The sequence below is a fragment of the Gracilinanus agilis genome, chromosome 4 (assembly GCF_016433145.1).
Source record: "Gracilinanus agilis isolate LMUSP501 chromosome 4, AgileGrace, whole genome shotgun sequence".
NCBI lineage: Eukaryota > Metazoa > Chordata > Mammalia > Didelphimorphia > Didelphidae > Gracilinanus > Gracilinanus agilis.
In genome coordinates this window covers 331,587,205-331,610,861 of record NC_058133.1, presented here as the reverse complement: position 1 = coordinate 331,610,861, position 23,657 = coordinate 331,587,205, and the positions used below count along the sequence as shown (strand labels likewise).

At 37.4% G+C, this 23,657-nt stretch overlaps 1 protein-coding gene across 1 annotated transcript in view; it reads right to left on the bottom strand.

The window, feature by feature from the left end:
- Window positions 1–21,536, bottom strand: part of SPACA1 (sperm acrosome associated 1) — a 55,863-nt gene extending 34,327 nt beyond the window's left edge. The window contains exon 1 of the mRNA XM_044675386.1: window positions 21,362–21,536. Within this exon, the coding sequence (XP_044531321.1) occupies window positions 21,362–21,536 (175 nt within the window). The remainder of the gene's footprint in view (window positions 1–21,361) is intronic.
- Between the last annotated feature and the right edge of the window lie 2,121 nt (window positions 21,537–23,657).

Genomic DNA, 23,657 nt, shown 5'->3' with positions numbered 1-23,657 from the left:
AATACAGAAGATTTACTTAATAATTATTAATATCTAAGAATTATTGAACTATCTGAAAGCCATGATAAAAAAAAGAGCTTTGACATCATCTTTCAAGAAATTATCAAGAGAAATTGCCCTGATGTTCTATAAACAGAGAGTAAAGTAGAAATTCAAAGAATCCACCAATCACCTTCTGAGATACCAAAAGTTCCCAGGAAAATTATGGCCAAATTCCAAAACTTCCAAGTAAAGGAGAAAATACTGCAAGCAATCAAAAAGAAACAATGCGAATGTTTGGAGCCATAGTTAGGATAACACAAGATTTAGCAGCTTCTATATTAAAGGACTGGAGAGTGTATAATATGATATTCCAGAGAGCAAAGGAGCTAGGATTTCAACCAAGAATCACTGACCCAGTAAAACAGCATAATCCTTAATGGGAAAAATGAATAATCATTGAATTATAGAAGTTACAAACATTCCTGATGATAAGGCCAGAAATGAATTGAAAATTTAACTCTCAAATACAAGACTCAAGAGAAGCACTAAAAGGTGAGCAGTAAAGAGAAATCAAAAGACATTCAATAAGGTTAAAATGTTTATATCCTTTAACGAGAAGATGATTCTTATAACTACAAAAAAAACTCATCATTATTAGAGCAATAAGAAGGAGTATTCTTAGACAAAGGGCAAGGGTAGGAGTTTAATACAATGGGATAATATCTAAAAATAAATTGAGACATGAGAAAGAGGAATGCTGTGGGAGAAAAGATAAGGGAAAAATAGAATGGGCTAAATTATTGCACTTAAAAGAAGCATTAAAGAGCTCTTACAGCGGAGTAGAAGACAGGGGAGTTGGGGAGGGAAGCAAGTGAACATTACTCACATATGAATCGACTCAATGAGGGAAGAACATACACAATCAATTGAGTATAGAAATCTATTTTACCCCAAGGAACGTAAGAAAGGAAAGGGATAAGAGGAGGGAGTGGGACTGATAGAAAAGGGGCAAATTGGGAGATGTGATGGACAGAAACTAAAAAGGGGGAAATAGGATGGAGAGTATTACACAGTAATCATAATGATACAAACATTTTTAGAACAAGTTTCTCTAATAAAGGCCTCTTTTCTCAAATATGTAGAGAAATAAGTCAAATGTATAAGAATACAGGTCAATGTCCAATTGATCAATGCTCTAAGGATATGAGCAGGCAATTCTTAGACAAAGCAATTAAATCTCTCTATTGCCATGCAAAAATACTCTATATCACTATTATTAAAGAAATGCAAATTAAAACAACTCTGAAGTACCACCCCATATCTATCAGATTGGCTATTATGACAGAAAAGGAAAATGGCAAAACTTGGGAGGAAACATAGGAAAATTGAGACACTGATGCTCTGCTGGAGGAGTTGTAAACTGATTCAACTATTCTGGAGAGCAAATTGGACCAATGCCCAAAGGGCTATCGAACAGAAATATAACATTTGACAGAGCAATTACATTATTAGATTTGTACCCCAAAGATATTTTAAAAAAACAAAAAAGGGAAAGACCAATATGTAAAAAAATATTTAAAGTAGTTCTTTTGGGAGCCAAAAGAATTGGAAAATGAAAAGGTGCCCATAAATTGAGAAATGGCTGAATAAGTTATAGTATGTGATGGTAATGGAATACTACAGTGCTATAATAAAGGACAGGCAGGAGGATCTCAGAAAAACCTGGAAAGACACAAACTGAAGCAGAGTGAAATAAGAAGAACCAGGAAAACATTGAATGCACAGTGATTAGAATATTCTACAATGAACACCTGTGAAAAAATTAGCTATTCTCAGCAAAACAATAATCCATAACAATCTCAAAGTCTCATGATAAGAAATACCATCTACTTCCAGAGAAATAACTGATGGAGTCTAAATCCAGACCAAAACACACTTTCTTCACTTTCTTTCTTAATTTTTCTTTTGAGTTTCCTTGCACAAAAGGATTAACATGGAAAGATACATGGTTGCACATGTAAAATCTATATCAGGTTGCTTATCATCTTGACATGGTAGTGGCGGGAGGGAAAGAATTAGAACTCTAAATTCTTTTTTAAGTGTTGGAAACTATTTTTACATGTAATTAGGGAAAAATAAAATAATTTTAACAGGTAGGAGCCAAGTGGTAGAGAATTTTAAAAACTAGGGAGATCTTACATTATATCCTAGAAATAATAGAGACACTAGCCTTTTAAGCATGTGAATGATATAGTCCCATCTGTATTTTAGGAATATCAATTTAGCAGCTGTTCAGATCATGCCTTAGAGAGGGAAAGATTCTAGAAGCAAGGAGACCAAATTGGAAAAATATTGCAATAATCTAGGTCAGAAGTGATAATATTCACCCAGTTCTGTCTCATTCCCAATTTTCTCATCAGTAAATGTGGATGACAATAGTACTTACTTCACAGGGTTGATGTTAAGAAACAAATAATATGTGTAAGTTATTTTTGAAAACCTTAAAGTTCTACAAGGAGAAGAGCAAATGGAGAGAAAGAAATCAAAGCATAAGATAATGTGAAGATAGATTCAACAATACTTGTCAATATGAGGGGAGGCAAGAGAGAGAAAAATTTTAGAGATTATGATCCTGGACTACCAAAAGGATATTGGTGTTCTCAGAAGAAGCAGAGACATTTGGAAGAAGGATAGTGTTGAGGGGAAAGATGTAGAATATGTTAAATTTTGGATGTTAATGGGATATCTAATATGGATGTTAAACTGACAATGTTTATATAGTACTGGAGTTCAGGAATGATTATGGCTAAATATATAAATTTAGGAGTCGTCTAAGTAGAGATCACAATTCAGCCCATGGAGCAGATAATATCACCAATGTAGATGATGTAGAGAAAGAAGAAAGTCTAGGACAGATCCTAATCACATGCTTGTATTTAATAGGCAGAAGATGATGATCTAGCAAAGGAGTCTAAAGTGGTACTCTCAGAGTGGTAAGAGGAGAACCAAGAAGAGAAACAAAAGGGAGCAGTGTCATAGAATCTAAGAAAGACAAAACTGATGAGAACTGAAGTGTCCCATTAAACCTTGCCAAGTAGCTGTATACAATCAAAAGAACACAGAAACAATAACTAGTTGATTAGTATGTGTAAGGATGGGATTTATTCAGGGGGATGGGACAAAAGGAGCCAGAAGAAGGCAGTTGGTGACAGTTACTGACAGTTGAGACCAGAGATAATTCTGGGTATTTCTCCGAAGAAGGAGGAGGAGAGGTCTTCAGGTGGAGGACTGGTAGGAGAGAGGAGGAGAACATCCCAGCTCAGATCCAGTCCTGAGGGCTTCCTGAGGATCTTTCTTTGGAATCTGAAACCCTTATTCCCTGATCAAAGCCATTCCATCGCATCTCTCCCATCAAGACTTCAACCATAGAGTTACCTAAGTTTTTGGACTCCATTTTGGGAGCAATCTCTTAGTCTCCTCCCATTACCTAGCCTAGCTGAGAGATGCTCTTTCAGTCAAAACTTACAATTATAGAAAAGGATAGAAACAGAAAACTAGAAATAGAAACAGAAGGAGAAGGGGCAAGTGACAGACCCCAGAGAAATAGAGAAGAGGGCACCCCAAAATCCCTCTGCCCTTAATCCCTTTCCCCAATCCCTGAATTGCAAATAATAAAAGCCATTCATCAGTCAGATAGCGTTCCAGAGTACCTGAGAGACAATGAGGGAGAGAGGAAACACAGTTTGGTCTGGCTGCCTCCATCTTGAAGCTGGACCACCCTCTGTGAATTTAACTGATTGGGGGGAGGTTTGTGTGAACCCCATCCTTATTCTGGATTGGATTTGGATACTACATACCTCCTCCTATAGGGAAGCCTTGCCCCTGACTCCTGAGGTCACCTAGTTTTGGGGCAACACCCCTTTAAAGTATCCCAGTGTACATTTGGCCCCAGGGGAGAGCTAGAAGAGAGACTCACCACATAGACTTTCTCTGCCTCCCCTTTATCAAACATTGGTTACAGGCTCTTTTAATTGTTACAGTTTTGGCAGAGCCAGCTTAGGTAAAATATCTAAATAATTCTGAGGGAAAAAAGCCTCTGTTTGAATCAGACAGCAGCCATTTTTCTCCTATCTATAGCATAGCAAAGGGGACAAACTTAGACAAGCAAAGAAAATGTATAGGCATAGTACCATAGAAATTTTACATTCAAACTGGTACAATGGATGCATCAATGAGGAGAACAATTTGTACCATGATGGGAAACCTTACATTACTATACCACTTTTGGACTATGATTTATGATTTGTGGATAGTAGTGATCCCAGGTTATATAATGGGAATCATAGAAATATATGATTCCTGCTGATGGTTGAAACTAGAAATAGTTCAGGTGTTTGCTTTCATACCAACACAATTGCAGTAATCATCTCATTTCTCCACTTCTATTGGTCCTTAAAGAATTTAGTGCATAAATTGCTAGAACACAAGGATGATAGCACTGTATTGATAATGACATTAAGAAAGGAAATAGCAAAGTTACTTGAAGAGAATGCTCAATTTAAAGGGGGGAAAGGGATCACAGCATGGGACAACATAGAAATAACAATGCAAACAGCTGAGAGGCACATACAGACACAGCAAAGAAAATAGAGGAAGGGGCAACAGCACCAGCAGTACCAATATTACCAATTATTGATCACACAATTTTGCAGCCAGATTCTGGGTTTCTCCATTTAAAAAGACATAATCTCTTGACACCATAAAACAATGAATGCCTGCCTTTTTTTAAAAAATCCTTCAAGGCCATAAAAGAATTTAAGAGAGCATTAAGACTTTTTGATCCCATATTTTCAGACATTGAAATTCTTCTTTCTGAATTATTTGCACCAGCAGAGAAAGCACAATTTATTGAGGAGACCCATAGGAATGCAAACTTAACATCTTGGTCACAATATTATGAAGATCTAGAATTAAACAGTCATCAAAACCTAGTATACCTTAGAAGAGCTAGGGAAAATCTTGTAGAAGCTATGAAATGCTTTGCTAGGCTTCCTGATTCCTGGGGAAAATTCGGAAAGTTAAGAGAGGAGACAAATGAGCATCCCTCAACATATTTAGATAGGCTTGTTGAAGCTGGGGAAACGATTTTGGGGTTCTAAGACTTAAATGAACCCAACTTGCAACACATAAGGAGGCAGTTTATTAAGAACAGTTCCCTATCAATTAGGACATACTTTAATTTGCATTGTCTGGGATGGGAATCATTAATTTGGAAGACCTATGTAAAACTGCTGCATATGTTCACTCAGGAAATCAGGAAGCCAAAGAATCCAAAGAATCCATTAGAGGAAAAGATGAGAGCATAAAAAATTTAAAGGAACAATTAAAAGAGGCTAAATCTGGGGGCAGCTGGATAGCTCAGTGGATTGAGAGTCAGGCCTAGAGACAGGAGGTCCTAGGTTCAAATCCAGCCTCAGACACTTCCCAGCTGTGTGACCCTTGGTGAGTCACTTGACCCCCATTGCCCACCCTTACCACTCTTCCACCTAGGAGCCAATACACAAAAGTTAAGGGTTTTAAAAAAAAAGAGGCTAAATCTACCATCAAGCAAAAATAAATAGAGGAAACCAAAAACCTAGCAGCCCTACACACATATAAAGCCAGACCGCAGTACCAACAACCCAGACAAACTAGCAATAACTTTAATAATAATATAAGGTGTTTTTATTTGTGGGAAAATAGGGCATATAGTGAAATTTTGTAACCTCAAAGCCCAGCTTAACAGCAACAGCAACAAAAGATGCAATTACAATAATACATACACAAATTCTAGATACAACACTCACAAGAGAGAAATCAAATGTTGTGATCATAATTGTGCATCATCTAGTCAGCATGCTCCTGACCTGAAGACTATGCAAAAATACATAGTGCAGGGCGAAAAACCACATTATTCCAAAGTACTAATGGGAAAACATGATACCTTATGATGCCAGGAAACAGCCCGAGAACATAAAGGAAAGTCCAAGGGATATGGAAATGGGAAAAGACATAAAAATGATGATATAAGAGACTTCAGCATTGAAATACACTATGGAGATGGAAAAAGCAAAGATTAAGTCTAGGTATCAAATGGAAGAAGAGAATCAAATGATCAGGGATGTAATAGAAATCAAAAACAGAATTTATGGGATAAAAGATAAATATTCAAAGAGAAAGGAGAAAAATACAAATGCATTTTACACCAGGCTTTAAACCAAACTTAAGGACTGTAGCATTAACAAATAATAGGGAAAATGCAACATGCAAAGTACCAGTAACAACAGATTTAAACTTAAAATCCTCAACACTTAATGACAAGAATGTTCCAAATATACAAGATCATAGCATAAAAATAGAATGCACACAAAAAGCTCAACTAATGATAAATCCAAATACAACAATTCAAGAGATAAGCTTAAATGGGTGTTCTGAGTAGTTTCACACAGAGACAGGCAATGATATGAAAGAAAGTGCAATGCAACTTACAATAAAGACATATGGGTTGCTTAGATTTACATCTATGAGACCCTCCTCACATCAATTATTCATTAGACATAACACAAGTTCCTTGTTGGACATCTTTGAGCAGTCAGTTTCCCAGTCACACAGAATAGATTCAAACAATGCTCCATGTCCATAATCTTTGTCTTCTTTTGAGCCCTCAAAGAAAGAGCAAAATTTGACTAAAAGGTTCCCTGGAGCTTTTATCATTAGCATGCCACTTACCTTGTGGTTTGCTCCCCCTCAGTGGGCAATCATAGTTAACCATGGGTAAAACCACACAGACCAAAGTGGACCATGGATCAAATGACATCAGTTTCTTGGAAAGGATAGAGCAAAAACCATGCAAACAAATTATCCTTTCCTTAGTAACTAATCAAGATAAAAAGCATTCCTGAAAACCTCTATCCACCTTACCACCTTTATTTACCTATCTTTTTTCCTTATACCTCACTAGCTAACTCTATCTTTATATTATTGATATATTATCTTATAATAAAGCTTGTCCCTTCAACATGGAGTCAGTCTGAGCTGTCAAATTCTTTGAATGAGACCCTAATTTCATCATGCCCACATCAAAAGTATCTAGGAAGACAAGAGGACTAAGGGCATTAAAAGCTAAAAACAAAGAGTAAGGTAGAATATGGTTTGAGAAAAAGATTTTGTAGTTAAGTGATTGTTGGTAACTTTGGAGAGAATGGTTTTTAGTGAGAGGTGGGGTTGGAAATTAGCTTTTTGTATTGAAAATTAAGAGATTTGAAAATAGGGGCAATAAATATACAGTAGAATGACTCTTTCTAGGAGTTTGGCTATGAAAGAAAGAGGATATAAGATGATATCTTTGGGGAATGTGATGTTTGTGTAGTTTGAAGGGGGTAGATGGTGGAGAGAAAGAGTCAGTGGATGGAGAGAGAGAGAGAGAGAGAGAGAGAGAGAGAGAGAGAGAGAGAGAGAGAGAGAGAGAGAATAATCAATGAACCAAGTTTGGGGGAGAGACAGGAGAGAAAGAGATCAAGTGGAAAATAGACATGATCATATCAAAGAGAAATGTCATCTCTGTATCAGAGCCTGAAACAAAATGAAAGAGAAAGGGAGATACTAAAGTGCAAATTATTATGAATAATAATAATAATAACTTAAAGATTACAAAAGATAATTCTCTATTTTCTTAGTAAAGTAGAAACAAGCTCTTCTGTTCATAGGGAGAGAAATGGAGGTGATGGAGAAATCTAGAGGAGAGAAGAGAAAGTATTGAGTGGCCATTGTGCAGTGTGTCATATGGAGTCAGGAAAAAAATAAAAGGATCCCTGAGTGTTACTGGACATCTAATTATAATTAGATAACAAATTCAAAATAAACTCCATGGGTCTGGTTCTATGACTATTTTAAATAGAAATATAGAGTAGAAATGTAGAAAATAGAAACATAGAAAATGAGTGTTCTCTCCCTGGAAGTACTTAGGAAGAGGGTGGAATACTAGATTTGTCCTTACCTTTTGTCATAGAGTTAATACTAAGTATAAGTTCCAAGGCAGAAGAGTGGTTATGGGTAGGCAATTAGGGTTAAGTGATTTGCACAGGGTCATACAGCTAAGATGAATCTGAAGCCAAATCTGTCTCCAGGCCTGTCTATATACACTGAGCCACTTAGATTGCCCCTCTATGACTATTTTAATCACATAAAATTTAAAGATGCCAACACTAGGAGGCATAAATAATATATTAGATGGGGACAGCAGTGAGTGTAGGAGAGACCAACTGGTATGGTCAGGGGACTCAATACCATACCATCTAAGGATCAGTTGAAGAGACTTAGACATCTTAGACTGGAGAAAATTCAGTGAGTCCATAGTAATTATCTCCAAATATCTGAAGTGTTATCATGTGGAAGTTTGGAAAGGTAAATTTCAGTTACATATAAAGAAAACATTTCTTTAAAAATTATAGCTCTCCAAAAGTATAAGAGGTTTTCAAGAGGAGAAATGAGTTTTCTCTCATGGAGGTACTTAAGCAAGGCTTGGAATATTAGATTTATCCTTTGGACATGGGTTGTTGCTATAAATCTCCTCTAAGCTTTTCAACTCTGAGCTTCTATCTTTCTATTATGACTTTGTACCTTTGGAATTAGGACTGCTGTCTGTGAACAGAGCAGCAAATGCTCTTAGGCCCAGGGACTTAGCCATAGAGACAATGGCTCCCCAATCTATGTATATTTGATCTCTGTTCCTTTATGATTGTGAGAATAACAAAAGTTCCAACCCTGTGCCATATGGTCTGGGGGAAAGACATTGAATTTGCATAACACCGCAGCTTGAGCATTGAGTTAGCAGCATAGAGAAGGCAGTACCTTTGAAGTGGATTCCCCATTTGGAGAAAGGCTACACCCACCACAATTGGCAGTCAACATAACCTGAACACAGGGCTCCCACATCTGATGGAAGATAAATGAGTGACCATATCAAGCAATGATTGGTCTGCTATAATGTTCTTTGCCTACAGTTTTGGAAGGTAGACATTGGCAGATATTACCAGTTTATTGAGAGGACACTGGCCAATTGATTCCAATGCTCTATGATGTATATTCTGACAAATAGGCCTAAAATAAGACCCATTAGACCCTACATTTATTCAGTGACCCAGAGGTCCTGAAATGCTCTGGGTTTTGTTGTCAATTCCACTATGAATGATTCCTGTGATCCTTCTATCTAAACTACTACCCAAATAGCAAGGAAGGAGTCTTTGCTCCTACATTACAATTAAGTTCAGTAGACATCATCTTCAGTAAGTCACATTCATATAGGAAGAATAAAGCATAACAAAGGTGAAGCATCCCTACTATGAGATTCCAAGTCCAAAGCTTACTACCTGTATGATCTTGGGCAAGTCTCAAGTCTCAAACACCCTGAGTCTCAGTTTTCTCATCTGTAAAATGAAGGGGTTGCATTAGATGACTTCTAAGGTCCATGGCAGCTCTAGATCTATGACCCTATGAGATAGAACCATAGAAACACAAATGTTAGAATTTGAAGGGGCCTTATGGATCACTTAGTTCAAAGTCTTCAAAATTACAACCTATGGGAGATAATAGCATCATTGAGTTGAAGCTGAAGGAAACCTCAGAAGTCATCTAACTTAACACTTTAATTTTGAAAATAAGGAAAATGAGGCCCAGGGGGTAATGTGACTTGTCTAAGGTCTGTGGTAGAGCTGCACCCAAAACCCAAACCTGCTAAGTCTTAAGCCAAAAGTCTTGCACACTTAGATAGGCCCGGCAAAAAAATGAGCAAATTTTTCATCATCAGAAGATATTTCGTCAGACATGATACCAGCGCACAGTTTCTCCTGTTTACCTCAGTATACTTCCAAACACAAATAAAAATTGAAATCACATCTTTAATTCGTCAACAATTTATTCAAACAGTCATGGAGCAAAGTGTTTGGCATGGGAGGAGTAGAACTAAGGACAGACAATATAGAATTATGAATTGAAAGATGGATTGGTCCTTTGAAGTCATCTAACCCAAATTCCTCATTTTACATGTAAGGAAAATAAGTCCTGTAGAGGTTGATGGGTAATAAATGACAGAGGTCAGATTTGAACCCACGTGCTCTGGTTTGAAAACCAGCCCTCTTTCCAATGCACTCTCCTGCCTCAAATATTGTACTGATCTTTTCTATCTCCACAGCATCACTTCCCTTATCTCCATCCCCAAGGCTACCACCATAGTTCAGGGCTTCCTCACCTCTAACCTGGACCACTGAAATAGCCTTGTAAATGACCTCACTTACACTTGTCTATTACTTTCTACTTAATCTTAAGTTCCATATAGTTTTGTAATTATTCATTTGTTTCAGTCATGAGTGATTCTCTGTGACTTCATTTGGGGTTTTCTTAACTAAGATACTGGAATGGTTTGTCATTTCCTTCTCCAGTTCATTTTACAGATGACAAAAATGAGGAATACAAGGTTAAGTGACTCACCCAGAGTCATACAGCTATTTAGTATCTAAGGCCAGATTTGAACCTGGGAAGAGGGGTCTTCCTGACTTCAGGCCAGTACTTTCTCCACTGCACAACCCACCCACCATATGTAGCTATTATTGTATTTGTATTCTTTCTTTTTTTGTCTTAAGAAAAATTGTCTTTGGATCAATTCTAATTATTAGATTTGATGGAAAGGAAATGCTAATTATTAAATTTGATGAAGCTAGGAGCATAGAGAAGACAATGCCTCTGATGTGGATTCCCTCATTTGAAGCAAAAATAGATCCATTACAAAGGGCTGAGTGGTAAAGGCTAGACATTTGGGTTTGTGACTTTCCTAGGGTCATGCAGCTAGAAAGTGTCTGAGGCCAGATTTGAATCCAGGATCTCCTGTCTCCAGGCCTGACACTCTTATCTACTGGGCTACCCAGCTGCCCCAAATTTGTATTCTTAAAGCACAGATCTCGCCATGCCTTTCCTCTTTTCAAGAAGTTTCAGTGAATCTCTATAGCAGTGATTCCCAAAGTGGGCGCCACCGCCCCCTGGTGGGTGCTGCAGCAATCCAGGGAGGCAGTGATGGCCACAGGTGCATTTGGGGGCAGTGAATAACTGTAAGGGGGCAGTGATAGTATGTGACAGGGGTGCTAAGTATTATTTTTTTCTGGAAAGGGGGTGGTAGGCCAAAAAAGTTTGGGAACCACTGCTCAATATCCTGTAAAATAAAGTGTAACTCCCTTTGCCTAACACTCAGAGCCCTTTAAAATTTGGTTCCAACCTCTATTTCTCTATTTCACATTACTATCCTTTGTTCATCCTACAATATGTTCCAGTTCCAGTTCCATACTGTGCTATTTGCTGCTCCTTCTGGTCAATATGCCATTCTAACCTCTATGCCTTTGCATGGCTTGTTACCCCCATGTCCCAAATATTCTCCCTCTTCACCTCTGCCTTAGCTTGACTCAGTTTATCCCTCTCCTCCTTCCAATCACAGTTCAGGCATCACCTCTCCTCCAGGTAGCTTTTTCTGATCTCCCAGTCATTAGTCCTCAATCCTAGCAGAAATTACTATCTTATCTAATATATATATGCATATATATACACATATATATGCATGTATATACACATATACATATATATGTGTGTGTATTTTTATATATATACATATATATCTTTTATTTATCATATATTTTTATGTATCTATCTATGTACATATTGGGACCCCTCAGTAGAATATAAAACTTGAGGGCAGAGACAGCTGGATGGCCCACTGGACAGAGAGCCAGACCTAGAGGTAGGAGGTGCTGGGTTCAAATGTGACCTCAGACACTGCCTATCTGTGTGACCCTGGGCAAGTCATGTAATCAGAATTGCGCCCTTACTGCTCTTGCCTCAGAACCAATACTTAGTATCAATTCTAAGACAGAAGGTATAGGTTTGAGTTTTTTTTATCTTCATTGCAAGATTGTATATTTTGAATATCCTTCTCAATTTAAGCACAAGCATTTGTTGAATGCCCCCCATATAAAAGGCCCTGAGTATGCCAACTGATGCGAGGATGATTTCAAGATGGAAAATCTATGGTTCTGGCGCTCAAGTAGCCTTTAACATCAGAGGGGAAATAAACTATTTCTGCAAATAAATGATATCATAATAATATAAAAGAGAAAGAGATCCTGGCTGTAAGAAATACAAATGAAGTTCTATGAAGGAATGAAGAGGAAGAGATCACTTCAGTTGGAGATTCTTAAGGAAGGTTTACCTGCTTTCATGAAGCAGGTGGCATTTAATTTGAGCCCTAAAAAAGGTAAGGTATTCAATAAGTTAGAAAGAAAAGACATGGTATTCCAGGTGAAGGAAATGTGTGTGTCCTCTACTACCATATGGAAAATAGGTAACCCAGTGGATAAGAATGTTGTTCAGAGGGGCAGCTGGGTAGCTCAGTGGAGTGAGAGAGTCAGGCCTAGAGACTTCCCAGCTGTGTGACCCTGGGCAAGTCACTTGACCCCCATTGCCCACCCTTACCAATCTTCCACCTATGAGACAATACACCGAAGTACAAGGGTTTAAAAAAAAAGAATGTTGTTCAAATCTAGCCTCAAATACTTAATATTTGAGGGACCCTGAACAAATCACATAACCTCTGCCTGCCTCAGTTTCCTCATCTGAAATAATAGCACTTAATTCAAGGATTTTTATAAAGATAAAATGAGGTAATGTGGATACAGGACTTTCCAGACCTTAAAGCACTAAATGTTGTTGTTGTTATTGTTGTCCTTATTTCTGCCCTCTAACATACTTGAGTTTGTTTTGGATTTGGAGTAAGCCAGAATGCAAATGGAAATTAATTGACTTTTGAAATGGGTGATAACTTGCCAATCACTGAAAACTGGTGGAAGTACGCAATCTTGATAAACTCTGTGACATGTGTTGTCAAGAAATTGAAGAAGGGAGAATAAATGTCTTCAACTCCCAATCCCTTGAGTTCATAGAATACTAATTTTCCCTGGATCCATCAGCATCCCTTTCTGACCTATATCACATATATAAACATCTCCTCCATTAGAATGACCTTTTCCTGGGGGCAGCTGGGCTAGCTAAGTGGATTGATAGCCAGGCCTAGACAAGGGAGGTCCAAGGGAGGTCCAAGTTTCAAATCAGGTCTCAGACCCTCCTAGCTGTGTGACGCTGGGCAAGTCACCTAACCCCCATTGCATAGCCTTTACCAATTTTCTAACTTAGAACCTACATAGCATTGATTCTTAGGCAGATGGTAAAGTTTTTTTAAATGACCTTTTCCTAGCTTTGCAAGATCTCAGAGATGTCCAGACAATCTTTAAGCACCAGTTAGATCCTTGGAAAGAGACATATGATCCAGTTATACTTCCAATCATTTGTCTGGGACAGAGTTATTTACCTGGAGTCTGTGAACTTATTTTGAAAAATATTTCAATTACCTTTTCACTTTATTTGGTTTCCTTTGTAATCCTATGTATTTTATTTAATGCTATTAGAGACATTTTAAATGAGGCCCATAAGCTTTGATAGACTTCCAAATGGGTCCATTATGCACACAAAAAGTAAAGACATCCTAGTTTATAGGGTTATAGATATAGCAAAAGAATTCATGTAATGTTGAAAGATGGTTGGAACATTCTGAAGGTCAAAAGGTGCCATTTATATAATTAATGCTGCATCTGGAATGTAGCTTTCCATTCATTCCTCTACCATATAAAACCCAAAATATAGACAACATGGAGGTCCAGTTTGGACCAAAAGAAAAAATGTTGGTGTGTCACAAATAATCCAGTACATCAGGTGGGGGTCTTTGGTTAAAAGTGCAAGTCCTACATGGTGATCTGATTCAGTATTCTGTATCATGACTTTATCAAAGTTTATAACTTATTTTTATGACCAGCACCAAGGACTCAGGTGATATGAGTCACTGGATGAATTTTTGGCACAAGTTGGTGTCAAGATGTCCCAAAGGTCAAGAATCTGGGAAGGGAGCCAGGGAAGAAAAGAATGCCAGGAAGAGTTAAAACTGCTGAAAACCGAATCATGAAGCTCATAAAAGTTTTGAGTTTTAGAAGTCAGAAGGTAGCTAAAAAATCATCAAAACCATAAGATAAGGAAATTGAGGTCCAGAGATATAAATTGATTTGTTCAAGGTTACATCAGTTGTCAGTAGCAAAACTGGGATCTGAAATCTGGTTTTATGAACGAAGGATAGAATGAATGGCCCAAGAAAGAATGATTTGCACCAGAAGCAATTACTTTCTCTAAATATATCATGAGAGCCAATGAGGCATGAGAGCCAGCCTCTGAGTCAGGAAAACGTAGGTTCTAATCCTGTCTTTGATACATATAGGTTGTGTCACTGTCTGCAAGTAACCCAAGTTCTCAGTGCCCCAGCTAACTATTTAAGACTCAGTTACCAAAGAGTTGCTAATATTCATTGTTATGGGGGAGGGGGTTCTTGTCCAGGCATTCTAAAGACCAAGGAAATTACAGTTTTGGTCCAAAAATATGTGTCATATAATATATGCTTATCATATAAGCTTTTATATTTTTCAGAAATGACATACAACTCATCAGATGAGTTCTCAAATGACAGACATCAAACATGTAATGATATTGCCACAAATTGGGAATCTTCCTCCACCTGCTGTGAATATCTTAAGGAGCCAGCAAGAAATAAATTGCAGTTAGATTTACAGGTTTACTACAGGGATGCCTCTTGCTTTGTGATTCCTGTCAAGAAGGGGTGAAAAAACTGGGGTCTCAGAAACTGATTAAAAAATCTAGATTCTGAAAAGTTAACTATACACATGAAAGGATAGAAATCAATTGTTATAATTGCCTTTTATGAGTTTAGGAACTCTGATGACCCTAAATATGTGACATAAAATTCCAACTTGATACCAGCTCAGCAGGCATTCTCCATCTTTTCTTATGACATTGCTCAGTGCCACCCTCCCCTTTTTCTCTCCTATCAGCTTTTTTTCTGTATCTTTTATCTGCTGCCAAATCCACAGCAATTAACCTGCTCTCAGGAGGGCAGATTCTATTCAGAATACAGTTAATTTTATTTGTGAATATACAGTACTTTCAGAGCATTGTGATCCATACCATCTGAGGCCTTATTCTTAGCCCCAAGCCAGAGATTTTATCTCTAAAATAAGGCCAATAGCTATTTGGAAAAAGGACAAATGTTTAGAATCAGTCATAGGCCTGAAACATTATCTTTCCCACAGTCCATAACTCTTTTCTCTAATATATGATACATGGCTCACAGCTTGCAAAAATGAAGGATGAAGGAGACACTGCTACAGATCTGCCTACTGGGAGAGAGAATCGATTTGCCAGTATTGCATGTGGGGAGACATTCTTGATTTGCATTGGAAGATTTCTTTATTTTCTCAATACTTCCCAGATGTTCATAAATGAAGAAAATTATTACTTAGGTGAAGGGAGCTCCTATTCCAATTAATAAAGAAAGCTACATTAAAACTAATCTTTTTTAAAAATGAAAAGGACTGTTCCAAACTTTTTAGGACAATCGTTTCAATTCCTTTACTTAATTATAGCTACTGGAAATTGAAATTAATAAGAGGTGAGAAAAAGGAAATGGCTATAAGTGCAAAATTACTATAATTAGAATTTCCTCCCCCACAACATCCCCTAAAAAGTGATAGTACATTTTCATCTACTCAGCCACTTACCACATGTAACTGTGCACATTCCATATTCTACCTTCTTGAGTCCTGAGTATTTTTCATCTCTAATTCTCCCTAAGTAGATCCATAATAGTAAAGAGAGATAAAGAGATATCTTATTATTGGTAAATATGTTCCTTAATTTTGTATGTGGTACAGGAATAAAAAAAGTGTTTTATTGCTAATTATACAAACAGAAACCAAGTACTTTAAAAAAAACAAGTATTCCTATTGTGTTATAAGAAACAACCAGGTGGATAGTTTCAGAAAAACATAAAAAGACTTACATGAATCAATGCAAAATAAAATGTGCAGAACCAGGAGAACAAACACAGTACAAGCAATATTTTAACAATAATCAACTGTGAAACTTAGCTACTCTGATTAAGACAATGATCCAAGACAATCCCAAGGGACCTGTGATAAAAAGCGTTATCCATCTCCAGAGAGAAAACAGAATACAGATTGAAAAAATTATTTTTATTTTATGTTTCTTGCTTTCTTTTTTTGGCAACATGACTAATATGGAAATATGTTTTACATGACTTCACATGCAAAATTGTTATATTGATTGCCTTCTATATATATATATACATATATATGCTCTCTTTCCCTTTTATCCACAAATTATTGTAATTTATGAGTTGGATATGTTTATAAGATCCTTTGGGGAGATGCCTTCCAAAGAATCTCAGGGGGGATTGTGAAACTGGAATCTGTTTCCCTAAAAACTACAATCAATAGGTCGGGGAAGAGTAAGAGGTAACAAGAGAATTTGCAACAAAAATTTTTTAAATGGAATGTTAAAGATAACTTTTTAAACAAAAATAAATCAGGTATTTAAGGAGATAAACCATGCAAAGTCCATATAACTTTTTTGGAACAATGTGTTTTTGTTTTACCATTTAGTCCATGTTAAACTAATATGGGGGATATGATACTAATGATCAGAGGGAAAATCTTAAAGTACTACTTAAAGTACTAGGCTCTGAGCAGTCTATTTTTCAGCCAGATGATTTATTAAAATTATAAAATCTATAGATCCATTATTTTCATTTTTTAGATCTCTATTTCGGTTCTAGAAATTGACCTTAGTATCAGATGGAACAGGTTCTTTTCTGCGGCATGAAAATATTTGAAGGGGCAACTAGGTCACTTCAGCAGATAGAGAACCAGGCATAGAGATGGGAGGTCCTGAGTTCAGTTCTCATCTCAGATACTTCCTAGCCGTGTGACCCTAGGAAAATCATCCCCCCCCCAATTGCCTAGCCCTTTTTACTCTTTCCCCTTGGAATCAATATGCAGTATTAATTCTAGGACAGATGATAAGGGTTTAAAAAAAGAAAAGAAAATATTCGAGGTGTTGGGACAACAGATATTCTCCTTTTAAATCATAAAATCAAGATTTATAGCAGGATGTCATCAAGTCTAATCCCTTTGTTTTACAGACAAGAAGTCTGAGGTCCACAAAAGTTGTGACTTTCCACAAAGTCACTCAAATTAAGTCATTGGCAGAGACAGTTTTCAAAATCAGGTCCTCTGGCCAGCACTTTTCTACTGTATCATACTAACTCTGTAATTGAATATCTCAAATTTTCAAGCTCTTCTTCAGTTGAAGTTGAAGTTCAAGGGAAAAGACTGAGAACTTCACATCTCTGACTGGGAGTCAAATTTCAACTAATAACAGAAAAAGAGGATGTGTTTATTATCAGTCTACTAACATCTGTTAATAATATCACAGTACAGTTTTCAAAGACAAAAATCATCATGCCAATCAAATTAACCAATGCCTATCAAAGCTATACAAATTTTTCTCCTTTTCTGATTAATATAATAACTGAATATATTAAGGAAGGCAAGTTTCATGTGTATTCTTGCTTAGACCTGTAGTAACTAGAGCTATTGTATTTTTATAAACTCTGAAAATATTTGTAAGAGAATTGGCTATTCTTATGGTCAACATCAAGTAGAATCATTGGATGGATCATATATTTTTAGATCTGAAGGGATGATAGAAAGATAAATGCAATCCCCATCCTTTTCCAGGTGAGGAAATAGAGGCCTAAGAAGGTGGACTGAGTTTTACAAGATCACCTCATTAGGATGCTAATTTGGGTTTTGAATCTAGTCTTTTTAATTCTAAATCTAGTACTTTTCCCACTAAAAGCAGATATTTTTATTACTTAGATTATGATGTATATTTTACATGGCTACAGCTAGAAACAAATTAAAACTCAACCTCTGTACACATTAAAGAAAGGTAAGATCATAGATACTCCAACTATCATTTCTTTATGAACCATTTTTTACCAAAATGGTCATGTGAAAATATATGAAGTCTGCCACTCCTCCATCTTGTTATCATGAATGAAATATATGGAATTTTCCATTCTGGATTTAAAGAAAATCTAGCTCCCAGAATGATTTTTTTAAGGATGATATTGGTATTAGTAGGAACATTTTCACTTTCCAAAATTACTGTTCCAACATCATATAAGATCTTTCCCCCCTCAATTTAAGTAGCAAAGCAATAAGAAATTGATGACCAGGACTCACTTTAAAAGGCATTTACAGATATTTGTTCCTTTAATACTTTCAGATACATCAAAGTCAATATTTTAAATCAAGAAAGCTCAGTAAAGCAAAATTTGTGAAACTTTTATCTATATGCTTCTTATTTTATATCAGATAAATAAAATGTTTGTTTTATATATATTTCATAGAGGGAAATCTTTATACACAAATCTTCTACCTCATAAGATAAAATAATTTTTTTTTATTTTTTTTAACCCTTACCTTCTCTGTATTGGCTCCTTGGTGGAAGAGTGGTAAGGGTGGGCAATGGGGATCAAGTGACTTGTCCGGGGTCACACAGCTGGGAAGTGTCTGAGGCCGGATTTGAACCTCAGAACTCCTGTCTCTAGGCCTGACTCTCAATCCACTGAGCTACCCAGCTGCCCCAAAAGAGAATTTTTTAATAGCTGCACTTCTAGTCCAGAAATGCTAGGATTTTCAAGTCAAAGACCATCTAGCCTTGAGTTTGAAATGTCATCAATCTGCTTCAAAATAAGTTCTCAACAGTGAAAAGTAACATGTAAAACATTTTTGAACATCTCTGAGATATTCATTAGAATCTGCTATAACCCAAGGTCAGTTTAATTTTAAATAAAGGAAATGTGAATTCAAAACCAACATGTAAACTCATGCTTTCTACTGCAATGTTCATTCAATGTAAATTCATTAAATCTACTGCAATGTTCATTCTTCCCCTTTTTAATGATTTTTCCAAATTGAATAAAAATTTCTTACAAGTTTTGGCAGTAGTTTCAGAGAAGCATGACAAAATAGATGGAAGAGGACCTTTCTTCAGTAAATGGGGGTCTTACATTTTGGCAGAATTTTCTGGGTTAATAGATGGCTTGCATTTGGAAGGGCCCTTACGGTTCTTCTAATTTAATCCTTACATTTTAAAAATTAGAACACCAGAGGCCTGGGAAGGGAAGATGGCTTGTCAAAGGTCAGATAGGGAAAATAGCTGAGTCAGGATTTTGAACCTAGCTCCTTTGAACCTAGCTCCTTAGACACGAGTTTAGAATCACTGAATCACTTTTTTCTATACCTCCACAGCCAAGTATCTTTCTACCATTCTGTAATGTCATGCTATATAGGCAGCTGAAAACCTCAGTCAGTTTTTTTCTGCTACTAAGGAATGCTATCATCAAGTATATAGGAAAAGACTATTAATCAGCTTCCTCTAGACAGACAGATAGAAAGATGGATGGATAGAGATAGATAACAGATAATCTGAAAATCATGAGAGCACCACCTAGACACAAATCTCATGACCAGTCATAGGCAAAGGGAAATCATTCAGCTAATAAGAGCTTTTAAAAGAAGCCTGTACATAAGCTTTTGCTTAAAAGCACATAAGCAACTTGATTAATAGAATATATACATATATGTGTGAATATAAACACAGTGTTCCAAAAGGCTCAGTTTTAGGTTTTAATGACTTAAAACTACATTAAGGTAGTTATGTGGCTCAGTGGATTGAGAACTAGGACTAGAGATGGGAGGTTCTAGGTTCAAATCTGGTTTCAGATACTTCCTCACTATGTGACCCTGGGCAAGTCACTCAACCTCCATTACGTAGCCTTTACCACTCTTCTACCTTGGATCCAATATACAGTATTGATTCTACAGTAGAAGGTAAGGACTCAAGAAAAACTACATTAAAACTTTTGAAACAACATATATAGATGTAGATATACATATACATATAAATATGGACATATGTATACCCATATCTCTATTTCCATATATATGCTATTCCAAAAATATGGATATAAAGGTATAATCAAGTGAATATATATGTCTATTGTGCAAATAGACAATTTCCTTCACCTGAAATCCATTTACCCAGCATCCTTTTTAAGTTACATGCTCACCTTATGTCATCCCTTTTGAGAGATAAATAATGCTGAGACCCACACTGCCAGGCTCTTTATTGGGTTTTGCTTTTGGTAAAGTGCTGCAGGTGTGGGTCTCTGGCTCTGTGCTCTGCTCACTTGGCTGAAAGAATCCTTTTTTATTCTCTCTCACTTTATTATTATTAAATCCTATATAATAAATATTTTGAGTGTTTATTCATTTTTCTTACTCAAACTACACACACATATTCATATCAATATTATCTCTATATCTACTTTTTCCAAAAGTATGAGTACAGTTTTAAGGTATTAATGTAGAACATTGCACTAAGACTTTTGAGATGCTGTGTTTAGAGTTACATATATACATATCACAGTGTAGGGACCCTTATGTTGCTTGGTGATGCTAGAAATCATGCTTTCTCTGCATTCCCCCCAAAAGAAAGTATGTGAAGCGAGGGAAAACAGCATAGGGGAAAGTGGAGTGGCAGTGGCAGGGAAGTGCTTTCTGGTGATCATAAACAAAATTCTTATAAGTAAGGACTAAGAAAAGGTAGTACACTTTAGAACTGAGGAAGCTGACTCAAAATCGAAGAAATATGGGGGGAGTGATTTTTGAGGGGAATAAGGAAGACAAGGAAAACTGTCAAGTAGAAATGCGAGTGTTTCTGTCACATATTTTCCTTTGAAAAGACGGTGTCACCACTCGTGACTGATTTTTTGTTTCTTGTTTCTTTTCGCTGTAAGCCAGAGAGGCAAAACTGGTTCTTGCCCTTTCTTTCTGAGAAGGGAGATCCCGCTGGGCACCTGGGACCAGTGCGCTTGTGACGTCACAGTCAGAACGTGGTACCTCCAGGTCTCTTTACTTCAAGCTGACACATCCCATATAGACACACTTAGCACATACAAAAACTTCATCAACCAGCTCACCTTTCTTTGGGGGAGAATTGGAGCTTGAGGAGTGAAGACTGATAGGAGAGAAGTCCAGGAAATTAGCTTCTCGGGGGAGGCCTGGGGAGGGAAGGGAACTCGCACTTCCCCAGGCCTTCTCCACAGGGCTGCCACCCCGCCCCACCCCTCCTTACCTCCACCTCCCACTTAAGCTTTGGAAGTTGGACAAGGGGGCCTCAGCCTGCCCCTGCGCAAGTTCCCTCCCTCTATCTCTGCAGCCTTAGCCCGCAGTCCCTGGCCTTCTACTTTCCTCACTCCCGCCCACACCTAACCCCAGCTGCAGCTTCTCACCGCCCTCCAAAACAACTAAAACAGGGGTCTTGGGCTCGGTACCATTATTTCCCCCCACCAGCTCTCTGCCCTCCAGCAGGAGGAGCAACGCCCCTAGCAGCAGCTCCAGCCACGCGGAGAAGCTACAGCTGGAGTCCATGGCCCCGACAGCCTCCAAGCCCTGAGCGCAGTATTCTCCGGAATGCGGACTCACTGAAGACTGCTGCACCCCGTGGAGCCCAGAAGGCCCCCAGTCCCCGAGGCAACCATTGAACCGTCACTGAGCCATTATTATTGCCCGATTACTCAGTGTTCTGGTGCGGACTGGCAGCCCTTCTCCCTCAAGCACAGGAGGTCTTAGATTGCGTGGGGGTGGCAGGAAAGAGGAAATAGAATTGAATTAGCGGAACCTGCTCTGTCCATGGTGCTAAGGGAGCTCGCCTGAAGTACAGATCATATTCAGGGTTTAAACTTCATTTCATTTTCCAGCCCTTGGACCCCTTTACTTTCTCTTTAAATATGTTCTTTTTAAAACCTTACCTTCTGCCTTAGAATCAATAGTATGTATTGGTACCACAGGCAGAAGAGTGGTAAGGACTAGGCAATGAGGGTTAAGTGACTCACCCCCAGGGTCACACTGCTAGAAAGGGTCTGAGGTCAAATTTGAACCTAGGACCTCCAGTCTCTAGGTTTGCCTCTCAATCCACAGAGCTTACCCAGCTGCCCTTTCTCGTTTAATATTTTCACATCAGAAACACCTTCAGCTCTGCTTTTCTCTATAGCTTCTATCACAGATCATAGATTTAGAACTGAAAAGGATCTTGGTCCAAATTCCTTTAATAGAAGAAACTGAGTCAATGAAGATTAAATGACATACTCGTCACACAGGTAGTAAATGGGAAGATGGCTATTTGTACATAAAGGTCTTTCTATTGCACCACATACACTGCCTAATAAGTGGAAACAATATTCCAGTTGTTTTTTGACCAGCACAGCATTCTTCAAGACTCTGAAAAGCTGGAGTTGGTCCAAAAGAAGAAAAACAGGATGGTGAGAGGAGAAAACTTGCCATGTAAAAATTGATTAAAAAGAATTGGTGATAAATAAAAGAAGATGTAGAGGTGATATAAATTTAATAAATGCTTGTTCCCTCCCTTTCCCTACCTCTTAATCTTTCACAACCTTATCCCCTCCATCTTCCAATACCCTGTGTATCATCAAAAAAATTAATTTATTAACAAATGAACTCCTGTCTCCCCGATATGTGCATATTTAGAAGGCATAAGAATATCTCTTGGACCAGAAGGAATTGCTTAACTTCCTTCACCTTCCCCAACATACACACACACATACCTTACCAAAAAGTAGTTCTTGAAAGATTCTTCAGAAGAGTTAGGAGTATAAGAGACTATAGATATAATCAAGCTCATTTTGCTACAAACGAAGAAACTGAAATTTTCAGAGGCTAAAGTGTCTTAAAGTAATATATGTTTTAAGTAGCAGAACCTACATTCAGATCTAAGAATTTTCACTACACACTGTCTGCCTTTTTTTCTCAAAACCAAATTCCCTGTCATCAAAGTTGCCTTTCTCATATCCAAAGTGTACCAGATCAGATGCAAATAAAAGTCAAAAGGTCATTAAGTTGTGTTACTACAGAAAGCAAACAACGGGTAAATGATGAAATATACTAATTTATCTACTCCCCTTGTATTTACTATAGGACTGGTTCATTTAGTGGCGCAGGGAGTGATGATCTTCAAGGAGTAGCCAGTTCTAAAATTCTGATTCTACTATGAAAACACAATAAGCTCTTGTTTCATCACAAAGAGTTGATAAAGCTATAACAAATGGAAAGAAATGTATAAATGATTGGACAAATTTTTTTCTTTTAAGTTGTTATAAATTTCTTCCTTTTGGATAGTCAGAATCTATGGAGAGAGAGAGAGAGACAGAGAGAGAGAGAGAGAGAGAGAGAGAGAGAGAGAGAGAGAGAGAGAGAGAGAGAGAGAGAGATTCAGTGACTATACCTATATACAACTAGGTTGCACAATGAATAGAGGACTGGGCTTAGAATCAGGAAGATCTCAGTTTAAATCTAGCCTCAGAAACTTCCTAGCTATATGACCTTGGGTGAATCACTTAACCTCTGTTTGCCACTGGAGAAAGAAGTGACAAACCACTCCAATATCTTTACCAAGAAAAATCCATGGATAGAGGTCCATGAGATCACAAAGAGTATTGTGTGTGTGTGTGTGTGTGTGTGTGTGTGTGTGTGTGT